This window comes from Aythya marila, assembly GCF_965140915.1.
Source record: "Aythya marila genome assembly, chromosome: 13".
NCBI classification, from domain to species: domain Eukaryota; kingdom Metazoa; phylum Chordata; class Aves; order Anseriformes; family Anatidae; genus Aythya; species Aythya marila.
The window spans coordinates 14,328,276-14,338,663 of NC_139054.1; the positions used below are offsets into that span (position 1 = coordinate 14,328,276).

At 51.4% G+C, this 10,388-nt stretch overlaps 2 protein-coding genes and 1 long non-coding RNA gene across 3 annotated transcripts; 2 read left to right on the forward strand and 1 right to left on the reverse strand.

Moving 5' to 3' along the window:
• Nucleotides 1-71: 71 nt before the first annotated feature.
• SLC25A5 (solute carrier family 25 member 5) lies at nt 72-2,110 on the forward strand. Its single transcript, XM_082770974.1, has 4 exons — nt 72-261; nt 377-863; nt 973-1,113; nt 1,718-2,110. Exons 1-4 carry the CDS (start codon nt 151-153, stop codon nt 1,873-1,875), a joined length of 897 nt encoding a protein of 298 aa, XP_082627100.1. The 5' UTR covers nt 72-150; the 3' UTR covers nt 1,876-2,110.
• Nucleotides 2,111-4,513: 2,403 nt separating this feature from the next.
• On the forward strand, nt 4,514-7,493 carry LOC309883015. Its single transcript, XR_014318391.1, has 2 exons — nt 4,514-4,778; nt 5,585-7,493. It is a non-coding gene; the product is annotated as an uncharacterized lncRNA (long non-coding RNA).
• Nucleotides 7,445-10,290, reverse strand: STEEP1 (STING1 ER exit protein 1). The gene is made up of 7 exons (XM_082770653.1): nt 10,131-10,290; nt 9,936-10,053; nt 9,821-9,862; nt 9,523-9,661; nt 8,902-8,991; nt 8,659-8,751; nt 7,445-7,889 (listed from the first exon to the last, which is right to left on the reverse strand). The coding sequence occupies exons 1-7, from the start codon at nt 10,252-10,254 to the stop codon at nt 7,827-7,829; spliced, it is 669 nt and encodes a 222-aa protein (XP_082626779.1). The 5' UTR covers nt 10,255-10,290; the 3' UTR covers nt 7,445-7,826.
• Nucleotides 10,291-10,388: the final 98 nt, after the last annotated feature.

Below are 10,388 nucleotides of genomic sequence, written 5' to 3' on the forward strand. Positions count from 1 at the left end.
GCGGGCGGGACGCGGCGCGGTGGCGCGCCACCGCCCACGTGTCCGCCGCCGCCCCTATATAAGGCGGCCATTTCGGCAGCGCGCCCCGCTACCGCCGCAGCGCCGCCTCCCGCCCGCGCCTCGCCCGGCCTCGCCTCGCCGCCTCCCGCCATGGCAGATGCGGCCGTGTCCTTCCTCAAGGATTTCCTCGCCGGAGGGGTGGCGGCAGCCATCTCCAAGACGGCCGTCGCCCCCATCGAGAGGGTCAAGCTGCTGCTGCAGGTGAGCGGCGGGGACGGGGGCCGCGGCCGCCCCAAGGTCGCCGCAAGGAGATGGGGAGGGGGGCGGCGGGTGGGCGCGGGGAGCGGAGCTGACGGCCGTGTGTCGGCCCCCGCAGGTGCAGCACGCCAGCAAGCAGATCGCCGCCGACAAGCAGTACAAGGGCATCATCGACTGCGTGGTGCGCATCCCGAGGGAGCAGGGCGTCCTTTCCTTCTGGCGCGGCAACCTGGCCAACGTGATCCGGTACTTCCCCACCCAGGCGCTTAACTTCGCCTTCAAGGACAAGTACAAGCAGATCTTTCTGGGTGGCGTGGACAAGCGGACCCAGTTCTGGCGGTACTTTGCCGGTAACCTGGCATCCGGAGGCGCCGCCGGCGCTACCTCCCTCTGCTTCGTCTACCCCCTTGACTTTGCCCGAACCCGCCTGGCAGCCGACGTGGGTAAAGCTGGGGCCGACCGAGAGTTCAGCGGGCTTGGTGACTGCCTGGTGAAAATCTTCCGGTCGGATGGCCTCAGGGGCCTTTACCAAGGCTTCAACGTGTCCGTCCAGGGCATCATTATCTACAGAGCTGCCTACTTTGGCATCTATGACACTGCAAAGGGTAGGTGGAGTGAAATCGCGCTAAAATGGAGTTGCAGGCCTGCAGCAGACCTGTAGTGTGTGTGCTGGTGGCTCACCTGCTGTTCTCACGCCAAACCTCTCTTCTGCAGGAATGCTTCCTGACCCAAAGAACACCCACATCGTTGTGAGCTGGATGATCGCTCAGACGGTTACCGCTGTTGCCGGTTTGACCTCCTATCCTTTCGATACGGTTCGTCGTCGCATGATGATGCAGTCTGGGCGTAAAGGAAGTAAGTTTCTACCTCCTTGTGTTGGGAAATGCTGGGTATAACAGATTCAACAGTTGATGGTGGATCTGAGGTGAAGACAGAGCATTTTAGTTTTTGCCAAAACCTGTCGATGTCCTCATATACCCTGCAGTTTAAAGGAGGGGCTGCAGAAGTAGCTGTCAGGCAGATCTGCCTGCAGACAGATCAGTCTGTGCAGCATTCCTGTAAAGTGGCATGCACAAGTCAGGTTTATTTCAGTATGTAGGAAAGGCAGAGCTTGTCCAAGGATGTTGCAAACTAGCGTCTCTGGGCCAGGAAGCAACGTCCCTACTTGCAGGCTCAGCCTGGCTGCCTGCAATAGCTTTTGGTTGTGGAAGTGCTGGTGTCTAGCAAACAGTAGCTGCCTTCTGCTCAAACCAGTCCTTCCAGTGTCTCCTGGGGGTAATCCAGCAGCAACAGCATATCTCCTGGGCCATCTCCTTCTCTAACATGATAGTACTGGGGAAAGTAAGTCAAGAAATGAAATGTACTTGAGGTTGTAAAACTGTCAGATACACTAGGCCTCTTTGACTTGGATTTTGGGGGTCATGGGCACCTGATTCCTAACGCTGTCTGTTTCCTGCAGCTGACATAATGTACACCGGCACTATTGACTGCTGGCGGAAGATTGCCCGAGACGAGGGTTCCAAGGCATTTTTCAAAGGTGCATGGTCCAATGTACTCCGAGGAATGGGTGGTGCTTTTGTCTTAGTTCTGTATGATGAAATCAAGAAGTACACATAAGTTATTTCTTGTTGTGAACTGGCATGTTATAATATGTTATCTATGACCATTCATGGACTTGTATGAAAACTGTCTAGTTACTAATAAGTGACAGATATTTATACAGGTTGGCATGGGGCAGGGGCAACCGCCTGCCCTGTCTTTCTCAAGTCATTCCCCCCTGATGGGACTCAAACATGGTTTCTATTTCAGTCACTCCTGTTTAAAGAGTACAAAGAAATAAAAATCTGACACCGATTCACCTTGTCTCGTATTTGTTCTCACAGCAGCTGCAGTGTGAGGGGGGTGAGGGACCTCTGCATAGTGATTGTAGAGGAGGAAGACTGCATCTGGTCTCCAGCAGGTGAACACAATGCAGTCTGCAGAGAAAGCTGTGTAGTGTTTCCTCCCTGATGGAGGCCAGCAGTGGGTGCTGCAATGGGGACTGGTAGTAACTAAGGGGGATGTGCTGGCCTTGTGCCAGCAGTCCTGCCTTTGGCATGTCTGTTCTGTGGGATTGATTAAACCTCTTTAAAAATGTGAAGTGCCCAAACCAACCTTCTCCTGCAAAGCATCGGCCCTCCCTGCTGAGCTAAATGGCTGGGAGACTGGGGAAATGTCGAAGGAATATTTACTGCAGTCTGGAAGAGAAGAGCTGGCATCACATGCTCTGGCTTAGAAACTGAACTCCCTACTTGGACATGTTAAAACCCAGCCAGAGAAAATAAGCGCAGGTAATTGCTGCTCTTTCTTTAAAGCCCCTGGCTAGATTCACCTTTGCACGGAGGTGCTGCGCCACTGGGATGTAGAAGCTGGTTCCTGTGGCCTTGCGGGGTTCAGCAGGCAGCGAGCCAGCTCTCCAGACCCATCGCTTACCCCCTGAAAGCTGAACTTTTCCCAGCCCCAAATCTGGAGGAGGGAGGAAATTCCTCTGTGCTGCTGGGGCAGTATGGGGAAAATGAGACTCCCAGTGTGTGTGGTTTGGCCTTTACCCAGACTTCTTGGGGTCTGTGAGCTGCCCGAGCACAGCTGCTGGTTTGCGTGCAGCCAGCACCAGGCCAACAGTGGGCGATTCCTCGCTGCCTCTCTTCTTTGGTCCTCTGGCTGCTTAGATCTGCTGGAAACAGTTAATCACTGAAACTGATCTCAGCTGCTGTCCGAGGCAGGTAGACACGTGCTTGCGTGCCAAAGGGCAGGAGCTGTTGTTACTGCTGAAATGGAACCGGGGCAGCTGGGTGTAAGCGCGGTGCTGGCCGCCCGCAGCCAGCACGGTCAGGTCGGTGAGAATGGCTGAGTGACTTTGTGACTGGGGACAGTGGCACAGGTTGGCACGGGGCTCTGCGGATGCCAGAGAGGCTGCAAGAACTCAAGAGCCTCGGCTGCTGCTTTTCAACCATCCTTGGGCTCCCGTGGTTGAGCTCTCCCCACTACCTGCGGTAGGAACAAAATGGGCTGGAGCTTTCCCCGTGAGCAGCAGAGCCGTGCCACCAGCTGCGGGCACCGTGCTGGGCCCCGGCAGGCTGTGCAAACACAATTAATTAAGGGCTCTCAGAGGTTATCGCCACCTGCTGCTGAGCTCTCCTGGATTTAAAGGGTCTTTCTGAAGGCTTTCCTCCCGTGCTGGGAGCACAGGCCGGCAGCATGGGGCACCTCTGGTGCCTCAGCAAGTAGTGTGGGCTGGGGGCCAGGGGCTTGTTGCTGTGCCTGCCTGCTACAGGAACGCATCTCTGAAGAGGTAGGGGCTTTGTTATTGTGGGGGTTTTCTTTTTAAACACAATTTTCCTGTGAGGAGGATGGACCGTCCCTCAGGTCATGCTCTGCGCCTCAGGGGCTGCACCTTTGCTGGCGTTTGTGGTGGGCGAGCTCCCGTGGTGCCACTTTCCTCCCAGCCCCTCTGGCGGCAGCTCCTGGCTGTAAATCCCCGGCTTATGAGCTGTTGACGCAGGCAGGCTGGGCACGGGGTGGTGTTAAATATTTGCCAGGGGCCGGGGCAGGTGCCGAGCGGTGCTAAATGTTTGGAGCAGCTCCTGCGTGGCCTGGCCTGGCCACAGCTGGAGAGGGGGGAGGACGCAGGGTAAATCGATCCCTTGACGTCCACCCAAAACCCAGCGTGCTGGGGACAGAAGTTACAAGCAGATCGGACTTTGATATGCGTAGCAGCAGCTGGGTGCAGATGAAATAGTGGCAGGGCCGGCCTGGGCCGTGGGCCTGCCTGTATGCAGCCTGATGGGCCTTTTGGATAGCACTGGCATAATCTGTGCCTGGTTGGGCTCAGGCTGGTCTGTCAGCACTGTTCCCCAGCTGCTTGCCTTGTCAGGCACCAAAAAAAATTGCTGTGTTTATTAATAGCCACTGCAATAGCCCAGGGAGTCACAGCGAGCTGTCTGTACACCAGGACCCGCACAGCCCAGGGCGAGCTGTAATAGCTGGCCAGAAACATTTACCTCCTTCATGCTTTGAGGCTGAGCTTTGAACATTTTTGAGTGGCATCACCCCATGAGGCTGCACATGGAGCTGGGGAGCTGAGTACCTCTGTGCCAGCTCACCTGGGTTACCCTTCCACCACTGCAGGAGCGCGTGAAGAGCTCCAGCAATGTTTAACAGGCGCCTGGCCCCAGCGGGTGCCGTTTGTTGGAGCCCTGCCCAGCACTCCTGGGCTGCCCCTGTGCGTGGGGTGGCAGCAGGGGGACGCTGCATCGCCTCCATTTCCAACTGCAATCAACATCAGGGATTTCTGGTTACTGCTTCTGTTCAATGTTTATAAGCTGTGTGTGGATTTTGTTGTTGTTTTTTCTTTTTTTTAAAGGTTATGAGGAATAAGGCAGCAATGCTACGCATGGAATTACCCTGACACGGCAATTCAGACCGTGTTGTTCCTAAGGCTCTTGGAAACTGGAATGGACTAACCCATGAAACACATTAAGGTAGGACTGGCTGTGTGTGACATTATTTTTGGAGTAGATTTCCTCCTCCACTTTTAATTCACATGCTGCTTTGCTTTGCATTACCGCCACATCCGGACAAGTTCTTACATACAAGCTCAGCAAGAGAAAAAAAAAAATTACTCACCTCTATTTAAAGAGATATAAAAATTAAGGTTGTTCTTTATGGAAACACAAGATCTGACCTTTGGTCTGAACACTGCAGCTTAACCAGTTCCTACCAGGGTGTAAGAAACTTTACAGAATAGCTAGTTTTATTTGTAACAAGACGTTTTGTTTTAAATCGAGCACTTCAACTCGGAGCCCCTGCTTCCTGTTGCAGTTGTCAGATAACATCTTTTAACTTAGAGCTAGAAATGAAAACCCCAACTTGATTTAAATTGTTGTGACCTACGGCTAGTTAAGCATGGTGAGAAATACACGCTAAATAATGTATCATGTCAGAGTCTGTTTTGTAGATGTTTCAGCCACACACTGCATAATTAGAGCGTATTAAAAATATAAAAGAGCTGGCAAGCTTGGCAGAATACATTCCCCTTTCTGACCGAGTCCATGAGAGTCCTGAGATGAACTAGGCAGCTCTCTAATTACAAGAATGAAACAAACACTCGCTGTGCACAGGCTGGTATTCTAAAAGTGAGAAAAAGTGCTTTTGCTGTGCTGTTAACACTGCCTCAGGGCTTGAGATTTGCAGCTGGAGAAGTTGGTGATGGTTGTAATAGCTACTTTGGCCAACTTGTGCTGAGCAGCATGCTTACCGTATTTCTTTGTGCCTTATCAAATTGCAGAGATGTTCCAGCCCTGCTGGCCACCCCTTTACAGCCCCACTTCAGCTGAAGCCCCATGTTTTGTCCCTCTCAACCTTAACCCTAACTGTAACTGTAAGCTTTACCTAACTGTTGGCTGATCCTTAGCCCAAGATCTGCAGCTGTGTCTTTATTTAACAGGTTCCCTGCTGTTTTTTTTGTTTTTCTTCTTTTTTTTTCTCCTGCCTGCCTGGCTTTGGCAGTCCCACTCCAACAGGCTTTTTCTCCACTCCTAACCCCACCTGGACTTGCACCCCATTTTTAAGGCTACCAAAACCCTGGCAGGTATGTGGTAGACTTAGTACCAGGCCAACACCACACTTGAGCGTTGATCTTTGGTGTTTCCGGAGGAAGGCACACAAGTCACACTAGTCAGGAGTGGGCGCTTGGTCTTGGTGTCTCTTGGAGCAGGACCGCATTTCATCCTTTATGACACCTGGGGATTAAGTCTGCATCCAATCAGACATCACATTTTCAAAATCGCTTTTCAAACTTCTAAGCTATATTCCATTTTTGGCTCTTACTTGGAATTTCAATAAAACTTCTAAAGAAAATTGAATACAGGTGTTCGCAATTAAGTACACCTAGTTTCAGAGGAACAGGCAGGTGAATTCAGCAGTACATTGTGTATAAATGATGGATGTCTTCTGCCCTTTCCAGAGGTCCAGGGAGAAATATTTCCTTGGAGGGAGGCTGACGAGGTTATTTAGGGATTTGGGCTGCTCCTAGGGAGCCCTAAGGCCCTCACCTGGCTGGACTGTGCTACCGCACTTGGAAAAGTGTTTTGTGTAAAGGAGGCGTTCCCACTCCTTTGTCCAGCACTTCCCAGCTGTTAGGCACCCAACACTTCATGAGGGCTCTAGAAACAGGCTTCAGATTAGCTGAAGATCAGCACTGCACAAGATCAGCACTGCTCGAGTTAACTTGAGTATGTGTTTCCCCATCCTAGCATTAGTCAGCACCCAGACTTCTGCCTTCCAGCACTGACCAATACATCCCACCCAGGCTGCCAGCTCCTTCCCTCCCTCACACATTAATTTTCCAAGGGAAGAGGCACGCGTCCTTCATCTAAGCAGACCCGTTTCCCAGTTAAGGTTATAAAGGCAGATGGAAAATGTATACTGATTATAGGAAATCCTTCATAAGAACTGTGAGAAATGAAGCATCGTACACACTGCTCACAGGTCGTTAACCATACTCAGGAGAGTAAGGACGCCCTAGAAGTATTTTAGTTCAAATCCATAACATGACATTTAATCCCACATAGAGCAACACTGACATGGGGATGACACAGGGTGAAGTGTAGTTACATCATGTGAGGGATACAGAGTAGTATTTCCCAAACAATGCATTTTATACAGATTCTTACTGTTGTCTTTGTCCAAGTCCTTAATGTTCAATGCATTCACAAGTTTTCTTCTCCGTGTTTTACACCTGCAACTACTGTTTTGCAGAACATTCAGAGATGCAAATGTATTCTACCTTAAACGATCAGCAATCATTGCAGTAGTTTCCAGCTATATATTTGTACTCGTTAGTGGTGTAATACCAGGCAGGTTTTGTTTTCAGTAGCTTAAAATAGGGTTGATTTCATGTTCTCGTAATGGGCAGTGTAATTCTGTACAACTGCAGCTTTCCAGTGTTCACCAGGGACTAAGACCTCCAGCCAAGCTTGCGCTGACTGCCTGTGACAGCCTCTCTGCTGCTCAGGGTGAGAAGCAGCCTGATCCCTAAACCTTGCATCAGAGTCATTCTAACCTGTGTTGAAATAGCACCTCTCTGAGGATGCTGCAGGTTTTGAACACATTTTAAAAATATCCAAATGAACAACATGAACATAGCTTACTTTTGTAACGATCTCTTTGTTGTACAATTGTCCTATCTTCCAGTACATTTATGGGTGTCTTACACATTTGAAAATTCTCAAAATAAAAAGATATGTAAAGGTGCACTGAACTCACAAAGGCATCGAGCAAAGATTTTCTGAAAACTAAATATTCTGGCTGGAACTGCTTGCCATTGTGCAGAAAAGCAGTTTCAGCAAAGTCCCCAGTGCTATTTGAGTTAATAAAATTGGCAGGAGAGCATCGCCTACACCAGAGGGGTACTCATCCTCCAACCTGGCTGCAGCACACTGCTCTTGAACACGGTCTTTGGGAACAAATCCGCTGAAGTTCCTGGTAGTTTTCACCTGTCTCCAAATACAGAGCAGACGTAGAGTGCTTTATTTGAACTGGTTATCAATCAGAGTTCCTTTCATCTTCGCTTTCTTGGCTTCCAACTCAGCCTGATGAAGAAAAATGACACAATTAAATAATGTCTGGAAATGTTTCCTTTCAGTGCTCCAGTGAAGTCTGCCCTTCTTATCTGACCACTGCAAGCCTCTCACACAGAAGCAAGAGTAGTTCAAGCCTTTTTCTGCCTCTCCTCCCCTGTGTTACCAAAAGGGAGCACTATCTTTAAAGTTATAAAAAGCCCCAAAGTAACTGCACACAACACAATTTCACACCTTCTATCCTAAGGTGGATGCTGCACGTTTTTCTCTCCTCCCCCCCCCCCCATCTCCTACTATCCTGTCACAGCAGGTAAGATCAGCTGTAACGTTCTTGCTGTTAATTCTTCAAGGCACCCTTGAAGAAGGCAGCAGCTGAGCTGGCATGTCCTCCACTACGGTGTTAGTTTGCCCTGATACCTCCTGGCAGAGACCTGATCTGTCGAGCAGGCTTGAGAGCACGGCATTAAGGGTGCTGAGTGAGAAAGCCTCAGCATGGTGCCCTGCTTCCATGCTCCTCGTCTAACAGGCCATGGGAGGTCTCCCTGCAAAATCTCTGCTGTCTGCTCTTCAGTTAGCTCTATAGGTACTTGCATACAATTTTACGTTCAAGGGGGGTAGAAAAATATCTCTGCACAACCTGTAAAGGAAGAATGGTCCTCCCAAAGCTACTTGTTACACATGACTGTGCCATGCACTGGTCATAGTCTGACCAGCCAGATAGCTTGTGTGCAAAGCTAACAGATCTCTGAGACTTGTGTTCAACTCTGTACAAAGCACTCACCAACTCCTGTAGCCTTCTTTTGCTCATTCCCTTCCGCTCCAGCTGTTTCTCGATCACTTTTGCGTTCTGCGCGTAGGAGTCTGCAATCTCCCTCTGCAACACACACAGTGCCCCATTGCAACAGCAAACCCTAAAGCATCAACATCTCATCCCAACGGTGAGACGACCATCGGCTCTGATCGGTGGCCAGCTGGGACAACTGCCCAGCCCACAGGACTGCCACCAAGGGCAGAGAAAACTCACTGCTTCGATCTCTTCCTCCTCTTCATCAATTGTGGACACCGTGACAGAACTGAACTTGCCCATGTCTTTGGTCCGTTTGGTCATCATCACCTAGGTAAGAAGCAAAGTATTTTGTTAAACCCGGGAAGAGTTGTGCCACTAGGGGCTATTTCTCCTCCTATGAGCTCCTAGGAGCTATTTCTGCTCATACAAGTCATAAAGATTTCCTGAACTCTGTATTTGGCACAGAAGTATCCCCAGTGATTTCTGAGCTTAGAGCTGTCATCATAAGAGGCAAACTCACTGACACGCAGTGGATTAGCCAGATTTTGAGAATCACCATTCAGATTACCAGCCTGATCTATTTACAAATGGAAACTTTCTGGTAACTGAGCCCCAAAATAAGGCAAAGTCCAGACTGCCAAATTTGTTTTGCTTTGTAGTGTTAGGACTCCAAGCTCCAGCAACCTCTTGCATCATAAACTTAAGGCAAACAGACAGGGAGAAGATGCACAACTGAGTCACTGTTTACAGGTCCTTCTCTTCCTCTTGTTTTTTATTCTTTCCTCCCCTGTTATTTGATTTTACTCACACCTCTTTGAAAAGCCCAGACAGCCTTTTTACTGCTCTAAAGCAGGTTACCTTTTTGGGAGGTTCTTGCTTCTGCGTATAGATGTTTGTTTTCCCAAAGCCCTGCCCAAACTTGACCACAGCACCATCAACGATGAACGTCACCGGAGCGTTCTTCTGCTGGTGTTGATAGAAGAGCAGCAGTCCACACCTGGAATAGAAACACATCTGTGTGCGAGAAAACGCGTGTCCTGGCCTCCTACAGCTACCTAGCGGGCAGGGTGTGAAAAATGCTAAGGGAAAGCCACCGCCACGCAGGAGCAAAAATTAAGGGATGAAGGGTACTATAAGAGGGTGAAGCATCTCGTACTTGCCGCACTTCTTCCTGAACTGCCGCTCTATGCCTTCGGGCCTGGGGGCACAGAGGGGGCTGAGCGGCTGAGCGGGGCGCACCGCAGCCCCCCGGCACCCCCCCGGCCCCCCACCTGCGCAGGAAGACGCTCTCCTCCTCCTCGGCGTTGCAGAACTTGTGCGCGTGCTTGGCGGCGTCCATCACCCGGGCGCGGTCCCGCGGCCTCATCGGCAGCTTCTCCAGCTGGCAGTCTGCGGCACCACGCCGTCAGGGGGGGCCCTGCCCGCCCCCTACCCGCCCCCCGCCCGCCCCCCCGCGCCCCGCTCACCCAGCACGAGCACCATCTGCCCGCACAGGCAGTAGTAGACGTGCAGCGGTTTCTCGCCGTCGTCGTACTCCTCGCGGTCGCGGGTGTCGGAGCACACCACGGAGCGCGACACCACCTTCGGCATGGCGCCGGGGGGCGGGGCCTCGGCGCCGTGGGCGGGGCCACCTCACCGCGAGGGGGCGTGGTCACCTCACAGAGGGGGCGTGGCCACTGCGCGGCGCCCCCGCAGCATCCGGCTCCTCCCTCTCTCTCCCCCCC

Coding starts and splice junctions, on each gene's coding strand:
- SLC25A5 (XM_082770974.1), top strand. CDS start 151: ATGGCAGATGCGGCCGTGTCCTTCCTCAAGGATTTCCTCGCCGGAGGG. Junction 864..972: donor CATCTATGACACTGCAAAGG/GTAGGTGGAGTG, acceptor TCTCTTCTGCAG/GAATGCTTCCTGACCCAAAG. Junction 1,114..1,717: donor GCAGTCTGGGCGTAAAGGAA/GTAAGTTTCTAC, acceptor TGTTTCCTGCAG/CTGACATAATGTACACCGGC.
- STEEP1 (XM_082770653.1), bottom strand. CDS start 10,254: ATGCCGAAGGTGGTGTCGCGCTCCGTGGTGTGCTCCGACACCCGCGAC. Junction 10,054..10,130: donor GCAGATGGTGCTCGTGCTGG/GTGAGCGGGGCG, acceptor GTGGTGCCGCAG/ACTGCCAGCTGGAGAAGCTG. Junction 9,662..9,820: donor TTCAGGAAGAAGTGCGGCAA/GTACGAGATGCT, acceptor TTTCTATTCCAG/GTGTGGACTGCTGCTCTTCT.